Genomic DNA, 13,275 nt, shown 5'->3' with positions numbered 1-13,275 from the left:
ATTTGTGGGAACTCTTGGTTTGCATGAGTCATTGCTTATACGTGACACTGAGAGTGTCCTAGACTTCTGGCTTCCCTTTGGACTTTGCAAGTTTACATGCCACAAGCAAGTTACTTATTTTAATATAATATAGTTCTTGAAATTTTTTTTCTTATGGTAAGCACTTTTTAGATTGTTTATAATATTTACCTACTCTGAGGTCACTCAAATGTTCCATGATTTGTTTGAAAGTTGTTTTTTAACTTCTACCTGGAATTGCTTTTTGTATTTAGTGTGAGATAGGATATAAGATTCACGTGAATGTCTAGTTGATCCAGACCATTTGCTAAAGATATGTTTTCTGCATGTACTGCATTGTCACCTTTGTTGTAAGTCAGGTGACTAAATTTAGAGGGATCAGTTTCTGATTTCTCTATCCTGTTAGATGGTCTGTCTTTATGTAGATTTGTTTTTGTTGTTATACATAGACTTTTAGCAGGCAATGATAGCTGATAGTATAAGTTACACAGATTTTTTTAATTATTTGTATTGGAAAGGCAGATTTACAGAGAAACATGCTCCATCCATTTGTTCACTTGCAAAATTGCCACGACGACTGGAGCTGAACCGATCCCAAGCAAGAAGCCAGGAGCCAGGAGCCTCTTCTGGGGTTCCTACATGTGTGCAGGATCCCAAGGCTTTGGGCCATCCTCTGCTGCCTTCCCAGGCCGTAAGCGGGGAGCTGAATGGGAAGTGGAGTAGCTGGGACGCAAACTGGTGCCCATACGGGATGCTGGCACTTGAAGGTGGAGGATTAGCACAATAGAGCTATTGCGCTGGCCCCTAAGTTGCCTAGCTGTAACGAGTGGGGGTCAGTGTGTATGTAAATATGAAAGGATAAATCAGCAAATCTTAAACTGGATCAATAGGAAAGCAAAACAAGAAAAAATGGTTAAGTCAGTGAATTGGACCCCTTGAAGAGAGAAACAGTTGTAATGATGGAGTAAATAAGACCATAAGGCAAAAAGTGGGGTGTCTGAATTAATGATTTTATAGTTTGAACACTTACATTTGTTAAGTAGTGAATGGATTAGCTGAGGTAGGAAAAGCAGGCCACTGACAGAAAATCTGGAAGATTCAGATCAGTTAGTACTGGGCAGTTACAGTCTGTCCTCCAGTATCTACCTTAAAATGGGCAGAAGAGAATTCTTACCCTCTTGTTACAGATGAGAAAGGGGGATAGAAACTTTAATGACTCCAAATTCCCCAAGAGAAGTACCATTGTGTTGATCTGAGCCCAAGTCCAATGTCCCAGCATCTCTGTTCTGTTGAGTATGGCTTAGCTGATGTGTTAGATCAGATACCAGGGAGTTAACATGCAAATAATAAGATACTGAGATGAATCCTGAAACACTCCAGAAATATAAACAGTATTGATTCCTGGTAGCTGTGATTATAACTCTAGGTGACTTTTCCCTTTGTTTTACTTTTCTGTATTTTCCAAATTTCCTATAATGGACATCTATTATATGAGTTTTCAACAATTAAAAATTATTTTGATTAGACAATATACACAGGAAATTAAAAAATACAGCTGACTATATACTAGATAGTACTTTTGCAATGAAATACTTAATTATTTTCTTTTTCATTTTAGAAATGCAGTTGGCGATGGAAAGAGAGCCATTATTCTGAAGAACAGTTGGCCCAAGGTAGGTCTCTTCCGTGTTCCAGTTTGAATAAATAATGCTATACACCTTGGAAAAAAAAGATTTTATTTATTGGAAAGGCATGGTCAGAGAGAAAGGAAAAGATAGAGAGGCCTTTTATCTGCTGGTTCATTTCCTAGATGTCCATATTAGCCAGGGCTGGGCCAGGCTGAAGCCAGAGGAACTTCTTCCTGATCTCCCATGTGGGTGGCAGCTTGGGCCATTTGCTGCTGCTTTCCTAGGCACATTAGCAGGGAAGTAGATTGGGAGTGGAACAGCTGAAACTTGACTGGCATCCAGATAAAATACTGAAATCGAACAATCTGTTTCAAGGATGTGTTAGCATTCCGAGTGGAAGAATAGGGAAGGGAATCTTTAGCTTCCTGGTCAGAAGGGGCGTTCAGCCACAGCAGTGAATGAGAGAGTGAGAGAGAGAGAGAGAGAGTGAGAGAGAGTGAAAGTGAGTGTGTGTGTGTGTGTGAGAGAGAGAGAGAAGACAGGAGCAGCTTACGAGGCTCTGGGTGAGGAGCGTCTGGAAGACAGCTGAGCAGTGAGAATTAATGTGTACTTTCTGGGTGGACATGCCTAAATGTAAAAATGAAACTTAGAAACTTAAAAAGAATTATAGGAGACCATCTTCATACTGTTGAGAGAAATGGCTTTCTTAAATAATGAACAATGTACAAATCAGCAATAAATAAGAAACCCAGTAGAAAAATGGGCCAAATAAAACAAATAGGCATTTCAGAGACGAATAATACGTTATGGCTAATACAAATAAAGGAACTATGATCTGTTTTCTAGTAGTTAAAATTGGAGGGTCTGATACAGAGATAAAATAAAACATTGCCCTACAAAGCTATTTTTACATAAGTAAGCAGACCAGTGTGCTAGTTGAGTCCTCCAGACTGGCAGAAACTGAAGAGACCTCTAGGCCTGGGTGCCTGTGAAGGAGTGTGGGAACATCCACTGTCAGTGAATGAGGGTGTCTGAATTGCCGACAGCCTGTTGAGTGAGCACAGTGATGTCCGTACCCCGTAATTACTACAAAACTAGGCTGTCAAAGTTGGTCACTTTAGCGTCTTGTGAATGGCACAGAACTGTGAATGTCCGTTGTTAAAACAGTGGGTGAGTGTGGTTCCTCATGTGGTCAGAGGTGTCACTGTTCCGTCAGATGTTGGCCATGTCTCCCATCATGCCTCCCACATGCTCCAGCCTCATCCCATGGCCTCCTAACGGTTTCTCAGAGATTCTAGGTATACTGCACTTTGTACTCGCTTTCCCACCAGGGCTGTTTCCTGGCCATGTGGAGATGCCCAGCCTGTCCTGCCCTGGACGCTGGCTGTGCTTTGCTTCCTAGCTTGGCGTGATGGAACAGCTGCTGTCTGTTGTGTGATGCAAAGTCAGCTGTGCAGAGAGAGCTTTTGGCCTGTAGGTTCCCTCTTGAATCCAGACTCTGGGCAGTATTTGTTGACGCGGTGAATGAATGGGCAGCACTAGATGACAACTGACATAAGTTCACCTCCTAAGCAATGTCAGTTATGAAAAAAAAATCAGTAAGAGGTGACAGAGACTTGAAGAATGCCTTTCAAATTCATGGTAGTGTTTGCCCTGGGCAGTGAGAGTAGTAACAGAAATTGAAAAGGTACAAATGGAGATTTCAACCTTTTCGGTATTCTTAAAAAAAAAATCTGAAGTAATTGTAGCAAAACATTGAAAGTTTCTATTTTCCTACATTGTAAAAATACTTGAGAAATTTTTAAAATGGAATTTCAGGTAAAACATAGATAGCATAAAAAGATCTCTGTATTTCAATCTTCAGGCCTTGCTTTATATAATTTGTTTTTAAAACCAGAATGAGTAAGACCATAAGATTGTAGGGCCTGAGAGAATTTAATCTCGTCATTATTTCTGTTACTGCTGTTTAGATAGACTTCCTTCAATTAATTATATTTTGTTTAATTGTTAAAAAAGGAGCTTTGCCTTTTTATTATAAATAGCACACAAATTAAGAAGGAGAAAAACTACTGAAGGGAAAAACTAGCCTGAGCTGCTCTTGTCAGAGGTCCCTTGGTTTCCTTCCCCAGTGGTAATTGGAGAGGCCTAGGGGTAATCTGGCTGGCTGAGAGATTGTAAAACTCTCCAGTTTGGGGTCCTTTTTAAAATGTCCTGTCTTACACCTGAGAGAATTGAGTCCTTGAGAAGTGAAGCGACTTTTGCTAGATGTCATTGCAAATAAAAGACGAAAGTGGATGAAGGGTGGAGCCCTGGAGAATGCTTCTGTTGGAGAGTGTTGAGTTTGTTGCTGTTTTCATTGTAAGCTATGCTTTTGCTTGAAACAGTATTTGCTCACCACTCTTCCTGACATTTGACAAAGTGGTAATATTTGTAAAATAAATAAATTATAGAAGGGATACTGAAACTAGACCATGGTACTAGTTTTCCAGACATACTGCTTGCTATTTTCATCTAGTATCTATTAAGAAGAAGTTATTAAAGTTCCTGAATTTAGAAATTTTATATAGAATGTTTTGGCTTTGTTTTTCAGTCACAAAATGTTTAGTCTTCTAAAATGGGATGTTTTGTGATGTGATATAATTGCAAAAATATTTGTAGAGATTTTTTAAAAAGCAACTACCACTAGTAAGTAAAAAAATTTGGTAACTATATATCTTGTTTGTTTTTCCTTTTCTTTTGCCAGAAAGAAATGAACAATGAAGGATAGTTTAAGCTTTAGAAGCAAAAGTAAACCTGATAAGGTGCTGTCTTTACAAGAATTGCTTTACTATCAGAATTGCTTTCAGATTTTAAGAAGAGAGACACAGAGAGAGGTCTTTCTTCTGCTGATTCACTTCTCAGTTGGCCACAACAGACGGAGCTGAGCCAGTCTAAAGCCAGGAGCCTGGAGTTTCTTTCAGGACTCCCACTTGGGTGCAAGGCCCCAAGGACTTGGGCCACTTTCTGCTGCTTTTTCCAGTCGTAAGCAGGGAGTTGGCTGGGAAGAGGAGCAGCCAGAACTCGAACCGGAGCCTGTACGGGGTGCTGGCACCACAGGCGGATCATTAGGCTTTCATGCTACTGTGCGGGCCCCCTGGGTCACTTATTTTTAGTATCAGATTTTCTCCTAGGTTGTCGTTGAATTAGAATATTCTTTACAAAATGTATAATAAAGAGCAAAGAGTTTAGGACCAGATGTCATAAAGTCAGGGTTCTGTAATTGGTCTTTTAGTTAGTCTGAAATAAGGTCTGTTTCTGTGAGTCACTTTTTCAGAAGATATTATGTGTCTAAAATGAAGTTCAGTTTGTGAGTAACTAGAAAGAAGGTTTGTGTAGTTAGCCCAGGTTTGGACTGTTAGTTTTGTAGGTTAAAATGAGCCCAGGTTTGGACTGTTAGTTTTGTAGGTTAAAATGTTTATGTTTCAAACGAAAGAATTTCCTAGTGTATAAACAGAACCAGTAAGGAGTTTTCTTTTATAGTAAAAACAAACAAACAATAAGAAGCCCCTTGTCACTGGAATTCAGTGTAGATCAGTGATGATTTGGATAATCTGGGGATAAAGCGATTGACAGGTGGTTGGAGGGAGCAAGAGGAGGATGGAAGGGCTGGCCCGTGTGCACGCTTCTCCGTGCTGTGCTCTTCGAAGGTCACGTTCCTTCCAGCTCCAGAAGCCCTTGGTTCAGAGTGTTGGGCATATAGAGTTACAGACCCTTGTACTCCATTGATGGGTGTGGAAAAAATACGGCAGTGTATGACTTTTTAAATTTTATTTCACACAAAGGGTTTTGTTTTGCCCTGTATTAGTAAAATATGACAGAAGTTAAATTCCTGGGTGTGCAAAAATCTTTTAAGCAAAAATATTGCCCTCTAGTCGGTGGCAAAAATGTATTTGTTTATTTGTAACTTCACTTAACTCATCACAGAAATTATTTGCTGAGGTGTTAACATTTTTGTTTATTTTACATTGGTAGGGGCTTTATCTAACATTTGAAGTGATGAATCCATTTTAAGCAAAATATTCTTCCTTTACTCTTCTGTTTAATTTGAGTTTATGTTTGAGAAAAAATTAATTTATCTTTTTGGAACAGGGTCATTATCGTTATTGTGATGCTCTTTCTATGCTGGGGGAATATGACTGGGCCCTGCAAGCAAATATAAAAGCTCAAAAACTCTGTAAAAATGACCCTGAGGGAATCAAGGATCTAATTCAGCAGCATGTAAAGTTACAAAAACAAATAGAAGACCTACAAGGTATTTCACCTAAAATTCTTCTGGTTTTAGTCGAATTCCATTTAAAGCATTTAAAGGTGGGTTTTTGGATTCACAGACGTCCGTACATCAATTTTCAGTTGACTTGTACTTATGTTATCTGGCTTAGCTCATTTAAGCTTTTTCATCTTTGTATAGAATTATATTAGAGTTATCCATTAGGTGGTTGAAAGTTACATTATTTAATTGAAATAGATTGCAACCAGATTGTTATGATGTATACTACTTTAGAAAAGTTCTTCCTCGAGAAAATTTGAGTAGTTTCTGAAAGAAAGCCATTTGAAGGTTTCCCTGACTACTGAAGGTATTTCATAAAGAAAAGGCCCTTTAGTGAGTTGTTGGAGGTTTTTGCACCAGGGTTGCAGTTATGAATTCTGTAGCAGGCTGGACATGTAGACACACACATATAGCAGAAATTGGCCCTGCAGGCCAGAAGTTGTGGATTTGTCTTCTCCCATTTTTTTCTCAAGTAATTTTGCTTTCTTCGTTACCCATTCAGCATATGTATCTTTCCTGGTTTATATATATATATATATATACATATATATATATATATATATATAAAATATTTAGAGTCTGTACAGTTGAGCTCAGCAGTTCTTTTTCACTGGCAGCATATGGTAATTCTGAGATTGTTAACTCGTTGAAGACAGATGTCATCTCAGATTCAAATTTATACGTGTCATCGTATCATGAAACAAGATATCAGACAAGGTTTCTGTAGGATTCTATTGACACTACTGTAAAACTAAAGACATCTAGAAACGTAAAATTGCTTAGTTTTATTTTTTAATTTCCTAAATTTGATGTTGTCACTATCAAAGGAAATTTGAAAATACTTCGTAGTCTTTGTTGTCAGTCCATTGATTGTGTGTCTGACTTTTATAGGTCGAACAACAACAAAGAATCCGATCAAAGCCTTTTATGAAAGCAGGTGAGTTACCGTCAGGTTAGTAGCTTACTGCTTGGAATGGCTTTGCCCATGCATTTAAGATTTATTGGTATTTGTCGATCGAGTAGTAGATAGCAGCCCCAGTAAGAGGAGGAGGGTGTGGGAGGGAAGACTTTTTTTTTTTAAGATTTATTTATTTTATTACAAAGTCAGATATACAGAGAGGAGGAGAGACAGAGAGGAAGATCTTCCGTCCGATGATTCACTCCCCAAGTGAGCCCCAACGGCCGGTGCTGTGCCGATCCGATGCAGAGAACCAGGAACCTCTTCCGGGTCCCCCACACGGGTGCAGGATCCCTAAGCATTGGGCCGTCCTCGACTGCTTTCCCAGGCCACAAGCAGGGAGCTGGATGGGAAGTGGAGCTGCCGGGATTAGAACCGGCGCCCATATGGGATCCCGGGGTGTTCAAGGTGAGGACTTTAGCCACTAGGCCACACTGCTGGGCCCAGGGAAGACTTTTTTTGAAGTGTTCCTGCTGAGGTTCAAGTGGCCTACAAGTTGTCAGATACATTTTGGTGTTTCACAAGTATTTGGTTGTGTGTTTAGGAGTCCGCAGCCTATGCTTGTGGGGAAAGAGGGATGAGCTGTCAGTTGGTTGTTCCTGCTTGAACAGGAGAGCCCTGGGACACAGCCTGTGCCTTGTGCCTTTCCCCCTTTGCCCTAGAAGCGTGTGCCTCATCCCCCCCGATAACCTGCAGGGCTGGACGACAGACATGGAAATGCTCACAGGGCACACAGAGCCACTAGGGCTGAGGCTGAAATAGATGAAGCCGTCTCCCACATGCTGGGAAGGTACGTTAGACTTCAGCATACTCAGGCCCGGCAGTGTGGCCTAGCAGCTAAAAGTCCTCGCCTTGAATGTCCCCGGATCCCATATGGGCGCCGGTTCTAATCCTGGAAGCTCCACTTCCCATCCAGCTCCCTGCTTGTGGCCTGGGAAAGCAGTCAAGGACAGCCCAATGCTTTGGGACCCTGCACCCGCGTGGGAGTCCCGGAGGAGGTTCCTGGTTCCTGGCTTCGGATTGGCGCAACACCGGTCCGTTGCGGCTCACTTGGGGAGTCAATCATTGGATGGAAGATCTTCCTCTCTGTCTCTCCTTCTCTCTGTATATCTGACTTTGTAATAAAATAAATAAATCTTTCAAAAAAAAAAAGACTTCAGCATACTCGTATTTTTCTTGGAGTTATCCTAGTTTTGTTTGAGGTTAATATCAAATTTAAAATAATATTTATGTGTGAAAGTTCCTTTCAGAGGTGGGAGAACTTTTTAGAGGCAGTGATTTCTTGCTTTCAAGGAAAAATAAACCTAATTGCTGCAGTGTGCTTGAAGCGTAATTTTAAAGAATGCCTATCAGTTAATAGGAATCAACTGATCATTCCTTTTATCCTTTCTCAGGGCCGGTACACCTAGGACCTTCCCAGCACCCACGTTTAGCACTTCACTTAACTTTGTGGAGATGGAAAGAGATTTCAGAAAAACTAACTACACAATGGCAGGGGGTGGTAATCACAGCATAAAGGTAAGTGCAGTTAAAGACTAAAAATAGTCTCATTCTTGCAATTATATTTTTCTTTTAATGGGAAACAAACACAGACTGATTGTTACTTATTGTTATCAAGAAAAATATCCTCTTTATACAACTACCACAAAGACAGTATTTTAAAGTTGCATTACTTTTTAAATTGCAGTTATGTATTTGTAGGAACTTTTCTCTAGATTTCATTTGCCACTTAGTCTTGTTTGTAGCCCCTCCCTGTACGTGTGTTGGAACCCAATAGTCCTTTAAGAATGAGTGACAGTAGGTCTTGTGGCCAGTCAGTCTCACCTGTCAGAATCTTTGGGATTTTTCTTTTCCTCCCTTTCCTCTTTTGCAATTTACTTGACCACCCTGACATACCAGCCTACCCACCCAGCATCTCTGCCAAGGTGTTTGTGCAGCCTCTGATGCCTTGGCCAGAGGCTCCTTGGTTAAAGGCTGTGCCCAGCATCAGTCTTGCTCTGATCGTTTCTAGAGAGTACCAAGAGATATCCAGAGGCCACATCTGAATTCAGCAGCTGCTGCGTGCTCTCCGCTTACACTTCTCTTTAGGGTTTGAGGCTAAAATAACAGCGTGGTGTTTGGTATTGGATGAGTGATGGACATTGAGGAGAACTTTTCCTCCTAGTGCTTTTGATGAGAATATTGAGACTCTCCAAGAGGCTGCCTTCAGCGAGGAGAGGAAGTTAGGGAAGATGGGATCTTGCTAATTCAACAGGGGCATTGCTGAGCTACTGTGTCACACCTCACATTAACTTGAGAAATACAATTGTCATTGTAGAAATGGTCGTGTTCTATCATGACCTCTTGTCATTAGATATTGTTTTGTTTGTTTATTCATTTATTGTAATATCCAGCTGCATGTTTTAGTGCTTGAGTGAGTTCTCACTGTGTTTTCAGTGTCTCATTGATTCTTTTCCCCAACCAGGCGGTAGATGAGGCAATAAAAGTGGATGGCTGTGAGTGTCATCCTGAATTTACTGCTCCACCAAGTGAGTATGACTTCCTCTTGTAGGTTAAATGTAAAGTAGCCTGAACTTTTATGTCATAAAATTTGCACAAGCTTCACTTACATTGACAGTTCTCACTTTATTTTGTAAAATTTCTGTGTTAAGAAAGCAGTGAATATTGATTTAAAGTCAGTACTCGATCATTCCGGAATTTTCTTCAGGCAGTTGTTATTGTTGGAAGTTTTAATTGTTGCCTCTAACCACAAGGACTCCTGTTTTCTGATTGGCCTCCCTCTTAAAGTGTTACTATCTCAAGTACTGTCTGTCTGCCTTTGTATGCTTATCTGTGTTCAATATACAAAATGGGATAAGTTATTTTAAATCTTCCAGTAACTAATTTTCACCCTGTTGAATGTGTTCCCTTTGAAAATAGATTCTCCTTGGCATGTTTTGGCCTACTATAACAAAATTAACAAACACTGTATAGCTGCTGAACATTTATTTCTCATATTTTGGAGGCTGGCAAATCTACTGTTCATGCACCAGCCGCTTCAGTGGGGGCCTATTCACTTGATTCACACTGAGTCATGGATGTTCGTCTTCACTGTGTCCTCATGCAGGAGTGAGAAAGCTTGCTGGGATCTCTTCATGGGACACTGACTGCATCCATGAGGACTCTGCTTCAATACCTAATCACTCCCTAACGTCCTGCCTGCTCATGCCATCACCTTGTGGGGTAGACTTTCACATAAGACTTTTGGAGGCAGAGACTCAAACTTTCAGACCCTAACAGCTAATTCTTACTTGAGTGCTCTCCGTGCAGGTGCTTATTTAAGCATCTAGTAAACATGCTTGGGAGATGGAGCTTCCAGAAAAACAAATTTTCATGCTTCATTTCTTTTAGAGATGTTTTTTAAAAATTTATTTTATTGAATAGGGAGAGAGACAGACCTGCCATCTGATACCCCAGATGTCTGCACTGGCTGTGACGGATCAGGGTGAAACTGGGAGCTAGAAACGCCCATCTTGGTCTCCCGTGGGGGTGGCAGGGAGCCAAGCACATGAGGTGTAGGTGTTGCCTCTCAGTATGCGCAGTGGCTGGAAGCTGGATTCGAACCTAGGTACCCTGACAGGGAACGCAGGGCACAACAAGCAGCATCCTGTCACTACTTCGCACCTCTGCCGTTCCTTTCTTTATCTCCTTTATACTACAAGATTTTGATAAGCTTTTCTGAATTGAATTACATGCTTTCCAGTCAGTTATACAGAGCTTAGGAAAATTCTTGATGATTCAAGGTGGTTGTTGCATAAAATAGTTCCTTCTCTCCAGCCTTCCACTAGTGGTTCTTCCAGAGCTAGTGGGGAGAGGTGCTGGGCTTTCTGGTTAGGGGCACTTTGCTTTTATTTCCTTCCTTCTGCTTATTGTTTGTTTTCTCTTAAGTTTTGTTTCTAGCACTTACTTGCATCTTTGGCTACGCCTGGCTCTGACTTCTCTCAGGCTCCAGCTGTTTAATGCCAGGCACTTTGATTTTGTTAGCTTTAGCATAATTTTAGAGTGGGAAATTCAAGCAATTATCTAAGATAGTGAACTTTTTTTTAAAAAAATTATTTATTTTGATTGGAAAGTCAGTTATACAGAAAGGAAGAAAGATTCACTCCCCAAACGACTGCAAAGGCTAGACCTGAGCTGATCTGAAGGCAGGAGCCAGGAGCTTCTTCCCAAGGCTCTGGGCTATCCTCGCCAGCTTTCCCAGGTCACAAGCAGGGAGCTGGATGTGAAGCGAGGCTGCAAGATTAAAACTGGCGCCTATATGTGATCCCGGCGCATGCAACATGAGGACTTTAGCTGCAGGCTACCGTGCTGGGCCCGGATATAATTCTTTACAGTCTTTGAAACATCATTGAGGATAAAACTTTTAATGTGGATATTTCTTATGTCATTGTTAATAAATAGCATGTCTATACCCCTCTGCCTTTAGAAATGGTAAATAGCAGTACATTTTTAAAGACTTGTACATAATTTCCCAATTTTAATCTTTGAATATAAGTGTCTGTGTGTGCATTGGTACACACGTAATTTTTTTGTACCAAGTCAGTCACTGTTCTGCAGCTTGTTTATTGTCATGTCGTGGTTTATTAGGAACTTCTTTCCCAATCAGTGCACATGTGGATCTCATTCTTGCAAGTAGCTGCTGATTATCCCAGACAGGCTGTTGGCAGACATTGTTATTGCTTCTAAATACTCTCACTGGTAGAGTTGCTAAAATCAGTCTTATTTTTATATTTTTATACATTCATGCTATGCTTTCTGTAGATTGCTTTCCTAGATATAAAACTGCTTGTTAAAAATGGACATAATAATTATTTGAATATAGTATTATTACCAGCCCACTATATAAATGACCCATTCCATCATAATCTGAGGAACATTGCATGGTGATCTTTTATATTTTATGTTTTATTTATGTGGACACCCTGTTATAGCCATCTCAAGCACATGTTAATATACTCCTGGTAGTATAAACTATGGTTTTATGTTGTTTACATCAGCCTTTTATGCTATAGAAATGTTTGTATTTTATGCCCATTCCTGCAAAGCAAAGTTTTGCATAGCTTTAGTCATCTGTACTTAGCTCCTTTTCTGTCGCTTGCCTTTTGCCCTGTAATGAACTTTACAGTCTCTGTGTTTTTCTCATGCCTCTTCTCTCCTTATCTCATATTCTCCTGCTTTCTGGCTCTGTCTCCTGCTCTCGTGTGTTTGAATAGCTAATGTGTCATTTCCTGCACCATATGATTGCATACTTCTCTGGAAAGACTCTCAGGCACGATTGTCTATGAAAAAAAAATCTCTTAAATTATTTCCTGGTTTAGTCATGTTTTTTTTTTCTATTTGCAGTTTGTCAAATTATCTGGAATTATTGTAATTAAGTAATTAGTTGTGTCCACTCTTCTAATGAGGATATTGAGGTGTCAGACGTCGGGTTAAATGATTTTGCCTCGTGCCACACAGCCAAAAGCCACCTAGAATCCATGTGCCTTCACGGAAGCCTCGCTCCTTCTCTGAGGTCAGCAGAGCAGCCGAGGCTTGCAGTGCTCCTCACATCCTGCTGTGGCTGGTCTCTGTGTTCTCACCAGGTCCTCCTTCTGTGCACCCTGCCTGTAGTACTGCTCTCACAGCTCTGCCCAGAAACAGGCAGGGACTTATCTCTTCCTACTCCCACCGCTGCTGTGAAGGCTGAGCTGAGGGAAAGTGATAAGGATTCCAGGAGCCTGAAAAAGGAAAACTACAGGATGGAACTTTCTAGGAGCTTCGGGGGGCAGGGGAGGGAGGAGATGTGTACAATGTAAGCTTCAGATACTGTTGAGTATACAAAGTCCTAATTGAGCACTCTGCATACTTGTGTGCAAAACAGGTCACTCCATTATCAGCTTCTGATTGAGTCATTTCACATGTGTTAAGAGCATAAGCTTCCAGTTCTCTGATTGGCTGATATCCCTGCCTTCTGATTGGTTGTCATTCCTACATTCTGGCTTGCTAACTAGTTGTTTCCCCAGCCCTCAGTTGGTTAGATTTGTTACCCACTGTTCAGAAAGGGGCTCATCAGAGAGAGCTGCTCTGTGTGAACACCCAGCTTCTCTGTCCGCTCCTGCCTGGGAGTTCCCCTCCTGACTGTTGCAGCAAGTTTCTCGGTTTCAGTAAACTTCCTCTGACTGGTTGTCGCTGTCCACATGGAAATCCTTCAGTGTGAGACAGAACTTGAATTGTCCTCACCAGCTCACAACCAGGATCCACATGTAAACACCCCACCCTGCTTTTGCAGCTAGTTCCCCCTTCCCGTGCTTGGGCTCTGGAGCCAGGGTGAGCGCCACACCGGTGTT

At 41.0% G+C, this 13,275-nt stretch overlaps 1 protein-coding gene across 3 annotated transcripts in view; it reads left to right on the top strand.

Annotated features, from left to right (window-relative positions):
* Nucleotides 1-13,275, top strand: part of TTC3 (tetratricopeptide repeat domain 3) — a 112,927-nt gene that overhangs the window by 29,991 nt on the left and 69,661 nt on the right. For all 3 annotated transcript variants that reach the window (XM_058661640.1, XM_058661638.1, XM_058661639.1), the window contains exons 11-15: nt 1,637-1,691; nt 5,775-5,937; nt 6,844-6,889; nt 8,305-8,428; nt 9,375-9,438. In XM_058661640.1, coding sequence (XP_058517623.1) covers nt 1,637-1,691; nt 5,775-5,937; nt 6,844-6,889; nt 8,305-8,428; nt 9,375-9,438 — 452 coding nt within the window. The remainder of the gene's footprint in view (nt 1-1,636; nt 1,692-5,774; nt 5,938-6,843; nt 6,890-8,304; nt 8,429-9,374; nt 9,439-13,275) is intronic.

The sequence above is a fragment of the Ochotona princeps genome, chromosome 3 (genome assembly GCF_030435755.1).
Source record: "Ochotona princeps isolate mOchPri1 chromosome 3, mOchPri1.hap1, whole genome shotgun sequence".
NCBI lineage: Eukaryota > Metazoa > Chordata > Mammalia > Lagomorpha > Ochotonidae > Ochotona > Ochotona princeps.
Note: the sequence above shows the minus strand (reverse complement) of the source record. Positions and strands in the feature narration are given on the sequence as shown.